The sequence below is a fragment of the Corvus moneduloides genome, chromosome 20, assembly GCF_009650955.1.
Source record: "Corvus moneduloides isolate bCorMon1 chromosome 20, bCorMon1.pri, whole genome shotgun sequence".
Taxonomy (NCBI): domain Eukaryota; kingdom Metazoa; phylum Chordata; class Aves; order Passeriformes; family Corvidae; genus Corvus; species Corvus moneduloides.
The window spans coordinates 5876871-5893558 of record NC_045495.1 but is presented as its reverse complement, the minus strand read 5'-3'; the positions used below and the strand labels follow the sequence as shown (position 1 = coordinate 5893558).

Below are 16688 nucleotides of genomic sequence, written 5' to 3'. Positions count from 1 at the left end.
CCAAATTCATTTCCACTTTCACTTGCAAGATGCCAGTGCACAGTACCTCTGCCCCTGAATATAATCACAATGTGCTATCCAAGCTATCTCACCTTTCCAGCAAGGAACAGCAGCAATAAAACACAAACACGGGAGCAAACTGGTGGGAAAAAACCCAACCCACTGTACACCAGGATGTCAGCAGCCTGGTGGCTCTGTGCTGAACAGAGTAACACAGGCACAGTGGGATCCTGCAGGTCACTGTGAACTGTTCCTATTTGCCATTTTGATTTATAGAGGGCAATTCTGACCACTCATAAAGAGAAGGTGAAGAGAGGCAGGTAAAGAAATACTGCATGAAACTGGCAGCACAAGTACGCTGTAAAGGAAATCAATTCAGGCTACCAGAGTCATGAGACTGTTTAATCTGTCTCTCAAGGGATCTGAGCCTGGATTAAAAGAAATTCTGTGCATGTGGCAATATCTGGAGGTCTGAGATAACCAGATGGCCTTTGACAAGGCAGGAATAACACCCCCTGAGCCTTTACCTTTTCTGCACAATCAAGTTGATGTTCCTCAGGGCAACATACTGAACTTCAGGCTCTCCAGACAGCAGGGTCACCAGAGGAGGGGCAAGTTTCTTCAGCAGCATGTTGTAATAGTCAGAGTCCTTGGGAAGGAGCTCCAGGAACTTCATCAGGACCTTCACTGCTGACAGCACCACTGCCGAGTTGGCGTGAGACAGCCGGGGGGTCACCCGCTCACAGATGCTGGGGGCAGAGGCACAAGGAAGGGTTCAAATGGATTTCAGGATGTCAAAGATTTCAGATCTAAATTTAGGAGATTGCACATGGCTGAAGGCAGCTTCTCAGACACTACTTTGATTTGGTTTTGTTCACAATGAATGGGCAAAGTCCTGTTTTCCTGAACGCAGCAGGAAGCGAACAGGGACTTCTCTCACAGCTTCAAGTTTCTCTCCTGCCACAGTCAGCTCAGGAACAATTCCACACTTCCTGCTTTTTCCTGGTGGTATTTTCTGTTTGTGTGATCTTGTCTGTCACTTACAAACAGAACTTTAACAAAAACAGCTCCTGGAAAAACACTTTAGCCTCCATATAACCATTCAGAGGTGATACATGCTTCTGGCTTGCTTGAGGGCTTGCTGTCACTTCAACAAAAAAAGATTTCCCTTTCTCTGAATACACAAGGAAGGAGTGACCTAAATATCTCCCAAATCTCAGCTTCACCACTTGCCACAATGGATCCTGTAATCAAACAGCATCCTAAACAGCCCAGCCCAAAAAGAAAGGAAGTTTGGGTTCATATGGTCTTTCTTACAGCATCTGTCAAGTTTCTTCCCACTCCCTCCTGCAGATTGCTAACCCAGAACCATCTTATTCCCATCTGCGCCTCCTGAAGTTTCTCTCCCTGGAAGATTTGCTCTCAGCCATGCTGGAAGGGAAGCAGCACAGCTCAGTGAAGAGCAGAAGAGTCCAAGTCAGAGCTGGAGCACCTCCAGCTGCCTCTGCCCAAGGTCACCTGCATGTCCCAGCTGCTTCCTCTCTCTGTGCCTCAGTTTCCCCACGCACAGGGGAGTGACACCAGCCTTGCTGGAAAGGAGGGTGGCTTTCCCAGTGCTGTCTGAAATCAGGCAGACTCCAGGATCAGGAGATAAACTGCACACAAAGGAGCAAAAGGAGTTCCTGCCCATGCAATTTGATGCCCCACGCTTCAGAGGAATTGCACCTGAGGAACTGGGACATGTTCACAGTTGTTCAGAGCAGTGGTCCCTCTGACAGAGCAGAGATAACATCGGCCTCACACCCTGGAGATCTCTGTAGGTTTCTAGCACTCATTAAGAGCTGCTTCTGGCACAGAAACAGAATACAAAGGGAGGAAAAAAACCCAGCACCACTACTGGCAGGTTTCTTAGAAACAGTGAATTTTGTGCCTCAGGAAGAAAAAGAGTCAGTGAAGAAACCCATCGAATTCCAAATGGCCTGGCCAGGATTTTGCACGTGGGCTTGTGGCCCTTCCTCTCCCTCCATCCCCACATCAGCTACATTAAATACATCATCTGAGAGTCTCCCTGTTCCAAGTTGCTTTTCTGGTTGAATCCTTGTTTTCTTGGGAACACAATCTGGCTTTTTGTGATTCTGGAGACAGATGAGGAAGAGGCTTGAAGTGCACAAACTAACAGCCCACTACCCAAACCCTAAACTCCTTCTATTTAGGTTTAGTCATTGCAGTTAAAGGTAAAAGCACAAAGGTAAATTCGGAGCAATAAGAAAAATAACTTCTTACCTTTACTTTCAGTTCTATCATATCACAGACTAATTTTCAGTTGGAAAATATTCCAGTCTCAGACCTGTAGTACTTTGGAAACCCACAAACCTATAAAGGCTTCTCCTACAGCAGCAAAACCAGATATGAAAGCGCTGCTTTAAACTAGAAAATCCTCCAAACAGTGCTTCCACTGTTAACAGGTTTGGTCTTGGGCTGATCCCTTCTTACTAGTGCCAGTTCCCACAAGAACCAGCCTTTAAAATAAATTTAAAAAAAAAGTTTAAAAAAGATAAACAGAGAAAATGGTTCTGCAGAGGGATGGGGCAGGTTTCCAGCATCAGCTCAAACTACCAAAAGTAGCTTTGTTTTTAAATCTAGTTTATCAAGTCTTATTTGAGATAACAGGGCACTGTGGCAGCACAAGTCTTTTCAGAGCTGGAACACCCCCAGCAGCCCCCAAGTGTCACCAAACACCCACCGCACCTCTGAGCTTCCCGGTCATCCTTGGGGTTGTAGTTGGACAGACAGTCCAGGATGAAGATCTGCCCCCACTCTGTGCACTCATTTAAGGCTGTCAGCAGCTTGTTGATGTTCTGAGGGTTCAGATCCAGCAGGTTGCTGTTGGGGTGGGACTCGCTGATCTCTGACAGAGCGGCCACGGCGTTCGCTACCACCTGCGGGAAGAGAGGGAGGGGTTCCCTGTCAGCACAGCATGAGGGGCTTGGCAGGGACTGACCCGGGGTTGGGTACACACAGGGAGCAAACTGGAGATCCACCAGCTGCCCCACCAGTTATCTGAGCCTTCTGGGATGCAGCACAACCTCACAACCAACCTGCAGAGCCCAAAGCTTCACTGGGATGAACCCAGGACATCCCAAGAGACTTTGCTGCGGAAGGAGCTGGAGATGGCATCCACAGGGAACAACTCCACCCTGCCTTCCTGCAGGCTCCAGATCCTCCCCCGCTTCCAGGGGATGCTCAACTTCACAGTCAAGGTCCCCAAACCTCCAGTTGCCCTATTTATTCAGGAATGTGTGCCTCTTGCCCAATTTCCCCACAGCACACGGCTTAAGAGTGATCCAGAAATGAGCTGGCAGGTGCCTGGCAGCCTGCAGCTCTGCAGCAGCACTGGCAGGTCACGCAGTTTGAGAGCAAACAAACAATTCCCCTAAAATGGGCAAGTCCTGCTAAATTTTTAATAACCTATATTTCAATTTCAAACAGTCTCCAGAAAATGCTTTTGCTTTATGGAGCCATGGTAAAGCAAGCACTCCAGCACAACTCATCCCCAAAAATATTCTTGCTGCACTTAGGACTAGATAAGGTCTTCCCTTTTCCAGGGATAAATGAAAGGAAGCACGGAGAGGAGGTCCAGGGTCTAGCTTGACACAAATGAGGAGTGGGAGTGCAGCACAAATTTCTAATTCTTAGTTCCACACTCAAATTCAACAGTTATTCCAACAGATTCCATGGGAAGATTTTTTTTTTAAATAGAAGAGTTGCAGAATACAGAGACAGAAATAGAAAATCTGCAGATGAGACTAAAGTCTTATTTGTTTAACTGACAGGAAAAGGGATTTAAAGCTGAGTTTGACACACAAAACTGAAATCCCCTAAGAAGAGGCATTTTCAGGACATTTTACAATATATATCATGCCCAGCCTAACTCCCAGTAAATACCTGCTCAAATTAAGATTTATAGTGTTATTTTCTATGAGATTAAGGCAAAAAAACTTCTTATCTAAAATCATCTGATTGTTTGGATGACTAAAGATGCTTTTGATGCAGTACAATGAAAACAAGAACAGCACGACCAGAACCTTCCCTGCCTTGTTCCCATTCCTGCTTGTCATTAAACCAATATATTCCAAAGTCATTGCACAGGCACAGTAACGTTGATTGTTTTGCATTTCACACCTAGAGGTCAGAGATAGGATTTTGATCCAAGATTTTATGAATTTCATTAGTTCAATGAGCCTTCTGTTACCAAAATCATTAGCAATCAGTGCTGCTGCTGTCTTCTTCTTGTACTGTTTTAATGAGGAACTTATTAAGATAGGCTGCTTATTCTCCTCATTATTTAATTTGCCTAATTCCTGAATGGTTAATGTGACACAGCATAAAAACGAAGTAATAACTTAATATCATTGTATTTTGGAAGTTTACAAGCGAAGAAAAATCACAAAAGCAACTGAAAAGTTCAAAATCTTTATGGAAAAGCGCTTAGAAAATGAAACTACTTCGGCAAAAAAAATTTGAATTAACAAAAAAATTTACAGAGCTGAAGTATCAGAGAAAGGGATCTGTCAGTTGTACTGAGGGACAGGAGCTCTGGGAAATACACTCACACTGCCAGGCATTACCTTTGTTGCAGTAATTGATAAATTAGTAACTAAAAGAGAATTATAGAATAGAATTGAGACTGGAGAAGACCTCCAAAATCATTGAGTACAATCAATAACCCAGCACTGCCAAGCCCACCACTAAACCACGTCCCCAGCTGCCATATTTAGATGGTTTTGGACACTTCTAGGATGTCCTAAACCCTGGGGCAAGCACAAGTCAAAGCAGCTGTGGTTGTGTTTCCTTCCTTGCAGGGTCCATGGGATCTATCCCAGTGTTTGCCACAGACAAAGGATGCACAGAAATGCTGTTCCTATGGACGGAGAACAGCAGCTCCAACCCAGAGACCAAACCGTGAATGAGGTTTTGCTCTTAGAATCTTTTGGGTCCGTTTTTTGAGTATTAATGTGTCCAATTCAAAGCTGAGGATGGGACACCACATGGCAATCCACTCACAATTTCATTAAAAGCATCCATGAGGAAGTGGCAGAAGGCAAGATGGACTTAGGAACATGGGCTGTGGTCTCCTTGGGCGTTAGAGAAAGGACTGGGAGGGGTTGTGAAACATCTGGTAGCAGCTCAGTCCTGCCAGAGGAGCTGGGATCTACAATCTACAGTCCACACTTAAAGCTGCTCCTCACCTCCCACCTCAGCACCACAGTGACAAGGAGATAAACGAAGTAAAAGGAGATAAGGGAAAGGGTGGGGGATAAATTCGAGCTTTAAGCAATATTTATTAAAAAAAGGACTTGCTGGCGATTTGCACTGAACATATTGATGCGTTATGGTGCTGTGGTATGCCAACAAAAACAATTAGCATCTTCAAGGCTTTTCACACAGCCACAGCACAGCTGAAAGGCAAACAGCTCTCAGGAAGCTGTCCAACACAAACAGTGCTTGGAGCACTCACGCTCACCTCTTCCCTGGCACTGCCACTGGCTCCGTTAGGAGCGGGAACATGGAGCAGCACAAGGCAGCACTGCACAATTCCAGCACACTGCTCCTGCTCTGCCAACAGCTCCCACCAAGTAAAAGGTCAGGTCAAGCACTGAAGCATTCCCCACTAAGAGGGGTATCGCTCAGGTATGGAAAAAAGTCCATAAAGAACCATTCAACACCAATTGCAGTATTACATCACCTGCTAATCCAGTGTGTGCTTTGGCAGTCATGGAAGTGGCACTGGAAATATTTGGAAAGATGGTTTTTGGCCAAAACCAAAAAACTGCAACATCAAAGCTGAACCTTAAGTCTTCAGCTTGGTTGACACTTCTTCCTTAACACAGCAACACAACATCATGAAGTCCAACTACATTAAACAGCAAGAACAAAGTGTTAAGTTACAAGAAGTTATTTTCTCTTTAAAATAAAAGATGATGGAATTGCTGGGGGACATACAAAAGTAAGCTAAAGCTTTACAAATGGTATAGGACCAAGGAACTGGACAAGTTTCACAGGCTGATGGAAAAAAAAAACCCCTAAGTTTCTTTAGCAAATAAAACATTCTCTCCTTTACAAAACATTCCCCCCATTTTTTTAAATGAGAAATCAACCAGGAGTTGTATAATTTATCCCACAGATTGGAAGCAGTAGACTAAAAGTACATAAAACTAACAGCTGGTGTAATTGTGAGCTCTCAAAAATAATGAAAAAAAGAAGTCAACCCTGTAGCTACAGGTATGTGAGCCCAAACAACTAATGAACAGGAAAAGCTTTTAAAGCTTAAAATTCCAAGTTAACTCCACTGCAAAACGCCTCACTTGACTCACAATTAAGAACACCAACTTTAAGCTAAGAGCTACCAGATGAAGATCTGCCTAAAAATCCCCCAGAAAATAAAAATGCAGAGCAGATTGAAGAATTAATAATAATTAATAATAATAACAGATCCCTGGCTTGTGGATGTAAATCAGTTCACCCTGGGTACATTATGACATTATTCAAATGTAGCCACAGCAACATCCCTTTGGAGCACAGATGAGCCAAATGACAATAAACCTGCTTTTGGCTGGAATTGCCCAATAAATTTAGGCTCTCTGAGAAGCATCACTGAGATGAGGAGAACTAAAATCTCCCAGGCTCTTATTAAACAAAACCAACAAACCCAAACCTCTACACTCACAGCTTTAACAAGAACCCAACATTTTTAAATCCACCTCCAGACAAACTCCCTCTGCAGCCAGAGAGACCAGACCCGACCTTGCGGGAAGCTGCAGAGGTAGGAGCACTCTGATTTCCAAGAGATTCCTTCTGGCAGCTCAAACCTTTAGCTCAGAGCAAATGGTATAAAACACAGCACCAGGGAGGGAAGGGGGTGGGTAAAAACCTGTGTGTCTGCCTGGCAGCCCACACGGAAAAGCTTTGCAGGGGCTGGGGGGACAGGAGGGAAGCTCGGCACATCCAGAACGCCAACCAGTTGAAGCAACCAGATTATTTCCCTAGCATCCCAGGCTAATTGGAAATTAAACCAAGTGTGTAATGGAGTTAATGAAATACAACATTCTGCTGCTTAAAACAGGAACCTCTGGCTCGCCACGCTGTTAAAAAGAAGCGAAAATGAACAAAAAGGAGGAAGAATGAAGGGGCTCAGAGAAGAGGCTGAGGCTGCTGCCCTGAAGGGAGCCAGGCACCGTGAGACGTTTCTGAGAATGGAGAGGTGCTGACATTTCAAAGAGCATTTTGGGCTTGCATGGTCCATCTGTGTCATTAAGCACAGACCCCCAGATGGGAGATTCAGAGCATCCATCAATGGGTGTTTCACTGAGCCACTCATTTTTATGACCACGCCGTGTGCCCAGAAGGTCCCTAAGAGGTGCTCTCCAGAGAACATGACCCCTAATCCTGTCCACATCATAACTTTTATCTCCAAGCCCTCCTTACTTTACTTCCCTAGAAACAGCCCAGGAACCATTAACATTTCTTACTTTACAGAAGAAATTCTTCCCTGTGAGGGTGGGGAGGCCCTGGCTCAGGTTGCCCAGAAAAGCTGTGGCTGCCCCATTCCTGGAAATGCTGAATGGGGCTTGGAGCAACCTGGGATAGCGGAAGGTGTCCCTGCCCATGGCAGTGGATGAAACAGGAGGAATTTAAAGGTTCCTTCCAACCCAAACTCTTCTGTGATTCAATGACTATAAAATGGCTCAACCATGCAAGTCAGAGAGCCCTGATGAGCCTCTCACACTGTCAATGCTTGTTTATATGTACAGACATAAATTAAAACTCTGGGAGACTCACACATTCCCAGTTCCTGATCACATCCCAAAAAACTTCCTGATGGGGAAGACCTCCTGGCTTGCTTTTTGCAAGTGGGCTGAATTTTCATGGAGGTGGCAATAGAAGGAAAGTTATGTGCTATACTTCCCACGGCATGCTTGCCCTAACTGGGTTTTGCACTTCCCTGCAGAAAAATGGCACTTTGTGGCAGACTAGAACATCACTCCTGCTCTCATATCCTTGCAAAAATCAGATGTGTGAGCTGTAAGGCAGGGAAACATGCTTCCCCCAGCTGTTGAAGCCCTTGTAGTAGGTGGGCAAGAAGCTGTTCAGGGATGGCTCCATCACAAGGGGCTTCTCCTCGGCACAGCTGAGCCCCCAGTGCAGGAAATTCAACTCCACAGGAAGACACAGAGGGTCTGCAACTCTCTATTCTCCTTCCAGAAATCCCTGTGGTCTAATCCTAGTCTGGATCAGGCACCTACCACACATACAAGGAAGGTTTTGCTTTATTTTTTTGCAGTTTTCCTTGCAGAGGTCCTCGCTGGCACCACCCAGTGGCAAATGTGTTGTCTCTGATCTGAGCAAAAAGCACCAGCTAAGCACCAAATTCTTTACAGAGCCCTAAAAAGGGGGGTGGCGAAATTACAGAACATCACAACCACAAAATTATCTGACAAATGGTGCTTGTCAATAGCTAGAAGTGTCTGTTCCAATGGAAAATAACACATATACACATATCAACAAAATCCCCAGCACACTGATTGATGTTAGAGATCCTGGAATGATCTGGTCAGCAAGACTAATGCTTTGGAAATCAGGCACATACTGGTGGCTGTAATTGGAAGGAGACAAGTCTCTGATGGATGAATTTGTCAATTAAGCTTTACAAATGAGGGGTCTGGGAAGACAAACTCTGGAGCCATGGAAATTCACAAATTATCAAACTCATTGCTTCTCTGCCAGTGCTGGAAGAGCACAGCTTTGAGGGAAGATGCTCAAGACCTGTATCCTTATACCAAAACCAGCCAACCAAAAACCCAAGTCTCACATGCATGCTTGAGATTCCCTCAGATCTCCTTAGGATGACAACCTGTAGAAAATACCTGCTCAATAAGTGAGATTCCTCTGCAGGAGCTGTTGCAGGAGCTCATTCCAAAGCCAAAGCTGGTTTCACCAGTAGAACAAGGGGGATCAGAGTGGGAAACCAGATTTGTGCCACCAATCACAGGTGGCAGCTCTCCCTTTTTCCCCTACTTTAAGTCTTTGCCTGCTGCAACACACAGCTGTTTTCTGCACTGCCTGGCAATCTCCCACATTTCCTCTCTCAAGCATCCCACCACACATGAACACAGCCACTGTTTAGACAGGCTCCTCCATAGCTTCTCCCTATCTCTGTCCCAGCTTCTTGCTGCTTTTGGCTGCACAGTTTACCAAAAGCATTGCTCTTCCTCCTGGGCAGCCTCAAGTAAACAGCAGAAGCATCCATTAGAGAGCTCCAAAGTGACACCATCACTCTTCAACAGCCCCAAGCAACGTTCTCACTCACTGCAATATATCCATCACTGGGTAAAAGAAATTCCACCCACAAATGCCATCAAGTGTCTCCCAGAAGGAAATATTATCTCCACTTGCAGCAAAAACATTATAAAAAAACCCCAAACCACACACAGGACCAATTCAGGCATGGTTGGAGGACTTCAAGATCCAGTCTGTATCTGCAACACCTTAAAAAGAAGGATGTTTTTCATCCAGAGGGACAGAGGTCATCCTGGAGCAGCCCCAGACTGATGAGATGCTGCAGAGCCCACAGCTCCCAGCAATACTCAGCTCCATACTGGGATATGAATTTTCAAGTCCTTACAACCTTCATGAGCAGGAATCATGAATTCATCCAGCAGTGACAGCTCACTCCTCCCACTAGAAAAAACACCAGCTGCAGAGGGAAAACACACGGCTGGGAGAGGCCCCATGAGGAACAAGTGATCTCCTCTGCCCAGGGAGAAGGTGGTGTTCCACTCCCTGTTGTGTAAGACAATTCCCACTTCCCTGACTGCCTCCCATAAATTCTTTTTGGGACTCAGGGGATCACCAGTTCCTCAGCAAGGGGTACTTTTCTCAGCTTTATTACACAAAGAGGGATAAAATTCCTGCAGAGGACAGGCCCAGGAGGCAAAAGCTCCTTTTGTTTCTGAAGAGGCTCATTCCTCAGAACATCATGTCAAAGACATTCTGCTTGCCAGCTAGTAGGAAAAATAAAAGGAAGATCATCTTCCTCTATAGGGTCATCCAGGAAGCTCCCCCATACACACTGAAGTTCTGGCAGAGAAGGAACCTACATCCCTTGCAGGCACAGCAGGAGAGCACCATGATCTCTATCTACAGGTTTTTAGTCTCACCTGTGAGCTGTGGGAACTCAATACTGCTGGAGGGAATTCGGATCAGATCAAGGTGGACCTCACCACCTCCAGCTGTCAGATCTCAGATTCCCTTCTTAGTGTGGTTAATGCTAAAGGCAAAAAACCGCCCAGGTACAAGAGAGTTTAATTACACTCCACACACTTGGTGCATTTACTCATCAGTTATGTGATCTCAGGTTACTCTGTGCTGAGTCACAGCAGTGTTTCTCCCAATAAATTGTGATGTAGAGGGTAAACACAGCACAGTAAGTCTGTACAGCTCACAAAAACACAGCAGCAGAACAGCCACACCTGAAAAACCTTGGAGCCAGCACAAGGAAGAAGAAATGCTACAGGAAGGAATTAAAAACTGAACAGAACCTAGGAAATAACAGGGAGAAGGTGACATCAGTTAACTTAAGCCATGTGGATAACAGATAGATTGGCAAGGAATCTATTCCATGAGTTAAAAGTTACCTTAGAAGGTCAAAGATTGAAAATATTTGGAGAGAAAGGTTGTTCCACTCAAATATTAAAAGACCAGTCTGGCTTTAGATGGATTTCCTCTCATGTTTTTCTGCTAATATTTACATTCCTGAAGAAAACCAAGCGCAGGGATAAAAGCCAGGAGAGAAGTAGTTACAAGATAAAGTGTCTAAAGATGGTCAGCTTTCGTTCTGCTTTCAGCTGCTGCCATCTCGTGGTCTGCTCTCCCTTTCCTGGGCTCAGCACTTCCCATGCTCCACGGAGGAGCACTCATTGGATGGGAGTCAGAAAGGCCAGACCAAGACAGCATCAGGAAAAAAAATAATAATAAAACAAAGGTTTTTCCACGACTTCAGAGAACCTCTGGCCACCAGTAGGTGTGAAACACTCCTACCTCTCTCCCCTCACTATTAGCTACTGCTGCTGCTGGGTGTGAACAGAGTTCTGCAGTAACCCAGAATGCACAAAAATCTCCTTTGGGAATCCTGTTTTTGTTAGAACATGAGGATTAAGGGAAAACACACTTCTGAGCTGCATTATACACAGGTTACCAGCAAGAGAGGTGCTGAGGACTGAGCAAGTGCAGCTGCCCAAGGCAGCCAGGCCCCAGCTTTATATTCCTCCAGTCCTGCTTCTGCTGAGCTTCATGTGCAGAAATGCAGGGTGAAAAAAGGATGGATTTGCCTCAAGACAGCTTTGGGAAGGAATAAGAGCTCCCTCTATGGAAGGATCCTCTTCAGCAGGATCCCAACTGACAAAGGGCAGCCACAAACACTTCAGACCCGTCTGTAAAATGAGATTAAAGACTTCTTCACAATCAAACTTCTGCAGTGCAGCTGAACCCTGCCCTTGTAGGGGTTTTTGGGCCATTGCCTGCACAAGACATCTCAGATAACTCTGCTGTCATGTCAAAAGCCACCAGCCCATCTGGTACCTCGCCAGATACATCCACATCAATATCTATGCAACTAGAAATTTGAATTAATTCACCCAGAGGATGCACCTGCACAAAAAAAAAAAAAAAAAAAAAAAAAAAATCACTTTATGGAACTAAGGCCACATCCTGACAACAAAAAACCCAGATAAAAAGGGGAAAGAACCCAGGCTGTGCACCTACAGCACCTCAACAGGACTTCAACACCCTGAACATCCCCAAAGGCTGCTGGTTTATTAACACAGAATAATGCCACTAGTCCAAAAATACAGGAAAAAAAAGAACAAACCCAAAATGTTTCTGACAAGGTCACCTCCAACTTAGTCAGACAACCCTACGATGAAGGTGATCTGAGCCCAGAGAAAAATGCACCCTGATCTCTGCACAAGTCTGAGGCAATTAGTGAGCCACAGATGGAGATGTTCCTCTACCAAGCACCCAGCTAAAACGCTTAGAGCTTGCTCATGTGCTAGAGGCAACCAATTACAAAGCCATAATAAAACCCTTCTTGAAGACTATTTTTCAGCTGCAGCCTTTTTTAGCTCCAGCTCAAAATCCTCATTTCTCAGAAGAGAGAACAAGTGTGGATTTCCCATCTAAAAAAATCTGCTTCATTAAGTATCTAATGTTGCCCATTTCCACAAGCCATCAAAAGAGGAGAAACATTTATAATATAAATATGAATGAGCTTGGCTAACAGGTTGCAATGATTGAGATGCACCATTTACAGAGGAATAGGCCATCAGAATACATCCAGCTGTACCCTTCCTTCCAGCAATCTTTCTTTTGATAGCCAATACTGATACAGACATTTTATTTCAAAAGACCTTCCAGGCAGGAATGCATTCCAAGGAAAAATACCTTAATAAATATCAACTTGAACACAAATATAACTTAGCTGGCAGTCACAATTCAAGGTCATCAGGAACTGAAGTTTCACAGGGAGAAAGCAGCAATGAGGTGGATGGTTTGACCAGGAAGATGAAACTTAATGAGGGGTGGATAATTCCTGTACTTTTGAGGCAATCGCTGTGCCACAAAGGCACGAATTGCAGAGGATCAACTTAACTAGAAGGAATGTCTTTTTCTACTCAAATTGTAACCAGGTTAAATATTGTATTAATTCAGCAGCTCTGAGAGCCTCAAGCCTTTGATAAAATCTCTCCCCATGCACCCTTAAAAAGCAAAAATATGATGCCCGATCTACAGTAAAACCTGGGAAACCAGTACACAGAACACCAGAATCCTCTCAAAGCCTGCAGATCTGAAAACACACCCCAGGCCTCACCATCACCATCACTCCTCCAAATTGCATTTTCCTGCTGTGAATGCTCAGTTTCGGAAAGATCAGGTGAGTACAACATGAGGCAGGTACTGTGACCCTGCACAGCTTCAAGAGAGCTGTCCCAGCCCACCCTCATTACCACCAAAGAGCTCATGAGTTTTCCTGATGTTTTATTAGGAGCCCTGTGCTACTTTTGGAGGTTTATTTAGCAAATGGAGCACACACTGCCCTTTGGTATTTTCCCTCTTCTCTCCATTCATTAAGTCAATATGAAGTTGATGCACGTTTTAAATACATATCTGTGCTCTCCTGTCAGCCAATGGTTCATTTACCAAACCACTGAGCTCCACAGAGATCAACAAGCACAAAGGGCAAGCAAAACCTTGTTATTTCTCCTGAAGTACCACATCTCTTCATCCAGAGCTCTTCAACTCATATCCATGTGGCTGTAATCAGAACAAAATCAGAGCTGGAACCAAGGCTGGGAGAAGAGGAGGTTCTGCTCCTGCTGCTTGGGAGCTGCTGAACACGATGGCCAGCACTGAAGTGGAACTAAAGAAGCCCAAGCAAGTCCCTTCAGAGGCTGCAAGGCACACCCTCCACATTGAATTGGAACAGCAGGTGTTTCTCTCTATGCCCCAGAGTTGCCTAGACAAAGAAAGCATCTTCAAGTAATCATCAATATTCACACAGGAGCCTGGCATAAGAAAAAGAATCAGGCAGGCAGATAAAAAGAACAACTTGTAAAAGAGCTGGACATCAGAGCAAAGAGATGTCTGTATCTCCTCAGAGACAGCACCACTCTGACTGCTGCCTGTGACAGTCAGACACCAAGTTTTACTGCCTCTAGAAAGTCTTTCAAAGAGCAATCAGCAGCCTTCACTCTCCTCCCAAAGGGGATGGCACCTTATCACCTGCACTTGGTTTACCTGAGGTGCCCAAAGACAGCTCCAGCAGGACAGAAATTCTGTGGTTTGACTCATGCAGCATAGAAAGAGCTGTTAGACCTGCCCTAATAATGTGAGATTGTCTTTAAGCAGAGTCTGTGCTCTAAAAGAGCTAAAAAAGTAGCAGTCATCCTTAAACTCTGAGTTAAACTGAGCTGCAGAAGTTTTCTTCCCTACTAAGGGGCAGGATGATATTGGTATGCTCCCTGGATCCCAGCAGGAAATAGGAAACAGTATTGAATGAAAGGAGGATGCGGTGGGGCACTTCAATTCCTTGGCCACCACCTTCTAGTCACAAAATAATAGCAGGAGACACCTGGCTTGGAAGTGGACCCTTCATCAAGCATAATTAAATGCTGATTTAGCAGGTAATTTATTCCTGTGAAATTCTCAGTCATGATCTCCACCTCTGCTCTGACCACTCATTTAACTTTATTAAAAACATTAGCATCGATTTTCTCCACTCATTACAAGCCAGTGGATTTATCTGCATTAGCAAATGAATTCATCCCAACTCTTATTCCAAGAAGAGCCAAAGCCTGCAGGAAAGCAAGAGCTCCAAGCTGTCACCAAGGGAGCAGCATCACGTATTTCTTGCTCTTCTGACTCACCTGGCCAGGAAGTTACACTTCTGCAGCACTCAAGACAGCCAAAAGCACAAACAGATCAAACTAAAGAATATGTTTCCTGTTTTCTGAGGCAACAAGTGTTCTCTAACCAACAGAATCACGCCAGTGAAAAACCTTTTACGTTTCTGATTATCAAACAACACAAACTCAAGCAATGTGCTGGGAATACATTACCATGGGATTGGAGTCTGCAATCAGGTCACGCAGGGAATCCAGGAATCCTTGGTCCTCCACCATCTGGGCATTGATGTCGTGCAGCTTGGCCACGCAGACAGCTGCAGTTTTCCTCACGTAGGGGTCCTCATCCTTCAGACACTTGCGGAGAGGCTCGCACAGGTACTCCGTGATTTTATCCACGCGGATGCAGCCCATGGTGCGCACGGCCAGGGCACGGATCAGAGGGTTTGGGTCTTCACAGTCCTGCACCAGAACAGAAACAAATCTGCACCAGCAGCCACTGATTCCCTGCAGCCAGAACCAGGCTGCTCTTACCTAAGAAGCATCTCTCTGATTACACGCTAAGAGCCAGGCAAGTATTTCAGATCAGGGATAATGTTGCTGCTTCACAGACACATTTCACACTGTCTCAAGGTGTTTCCATCTTGTAAAATTGTCATCTTGGTGTCCCTTCGTTCTCTCAGCAAAGCTGCTTTCAACATGATCCAACAGCTAAGCTGGAGAGGCAGCTCTCAGCACCAAAAATGCACCACACCTAACTCCCAAGACAAAGTAATTCACTGATTTCCAACCTTCCTGGTTTAAAGGAGCAAGAGATGTAATGGGAAAAATCACAATGCAACAGTCATCAAGGCCTATTTCTTAAAGGCCAAACACAAACATCCCTGAAGTTACAACATGTGAAGCACTAAAGCAAAGGCTGCTCTAGAGGTGCTTTTCTGAAGAGGAGAAAGAAAAAGCAGACAGGAATATAACATTTGGAACTTCAAGACTACATAATTTCCCATATATCCAGTCCATCTACATCTCTGGGCTCCTCTGAAATCAGCCTGTAAAGGGATGGCTACAGAACAACCTACAAAAGCATTTACCTGTCACTGTCCAAATTTCCTGCAGCTGAAAAACTACTCTTAAAGCCTCCAAGAGAAGTGACACATCCTACCAGTGCATTCCAAACCTTGAACTGGGAACTGTGTGTGAAGTGCTGAGTTAGTGCAGGCCAGTGTCAACACTTGCTCTTCACTAACACCTGTCCCTCAGTTTGCCAAAAGGGACACCAGACTTTTCCCTGTAGGGCATGAGATGGAAAATATCATTTTGTTAGTCCATTCTAACAGAATAACACTTTAAAGACAGACAATATTCCTTCCAGAGAGGAATACAGGGACATCCTCTCTGGCCAGAGGAGCAGACCTGCTCTCAGCTTAGATCTTCTCACCTCTTTCTGCCTCAAGAACCACAAGAGAAACTTGAAACTCAGCCCCATTCCTCAGCGTCTCAGATTTTAAAACACTCTAAGAAGAGTCTCAAACTTCTTCTAAGCACTGGGTTTTATCTTGCACAACACGGGACTGAAATAACATTTCCTAGATAAGGAGAGGCAACCTGACAACAGAACTAAAGGCAACACAGCAATCAGGCTGTTGTTTTCCCAGTGAACTGTCTCTCAGTTTCACCAGAGATAAAGCTTTTCCACACAGAGCACAGCTGAAACATCCAAACAGGAAGTTTGATATCCATGTCTCAGATACTACAAAGGCTGGAAGATGAAACAGATAAAATCTGTTTTCCAATACCAGAAGTTGGTAAAACAATAGAAGCAGCTTTCCCTGGAGCAGGCTCTCTCACAGCCACTTCCAGGGGTGCTGAAGTCATCTCCTCTGCAAAAACCAGAAGGAACAAGTGAGAGAAAGGACCCAGATCTAGTGGATTCAGCACCCTCCTCTACGAGCCCAGCCCCAAAGCAGAGCTAAAGCTCCCAAAGGCTGATGGACAAAGATATGCTGGCAGCCACTGTGCTGGACCCGTTTCTGACGTGCCAGGGGAGCAGGTTACCTTCACAAAGCTGTTGACAGCCATGATGGCCATGTCTGGCTGGCTTTTGGCATAGTTCATCAGGTACAGGTAGACCAGCTTCTTCAGCTCCAAGTTGTCAGTCTGCATGCAGTTGACAACATCAGGGAACAGAGAGCTGCACAGACAATGCAAGGATAAAATCAGAGAATTGGTTAT

At 45.0% G+C, this 16688-nt stretch overlaps 1 protein-coding gene across 4 annotated transcripts in view; it reads right to left on the bottom strand.

The window, feature by feature from the left end:
• The window catches only part of AP2B1 (adaptor related protein complex 2 subunit beta 1), a 77809-nt gene that overhangs the window by 52878 nt on the left and 8243 nt on the right, over window positions 1-16688 (bottom strand). For all 4 annotated transcript variants that reach the window (XM_032129547.1, XM_032129544.1, XM_032129545.1 and 1 more), the window contains exons 4-7: window positions 16512-16647; window positions 14673-14918; window positions 2749-2939; window positions 528-749 (exon numbers count right to left, since the gene is read on the bottom strand). In XM_032129547.1, coding sequence (XP_031985438.1) covers window positions 528-749; window positions 2749-2939; window positions 14673-14918; window positions 16512-16647 — 795 coding nt within the window. The remainder of the gene's footprint in view (window positions 1-527; window positions 750-2748; window positions 2940-14672; window positions 14919-16511; window positions 16648-16688) is intronic.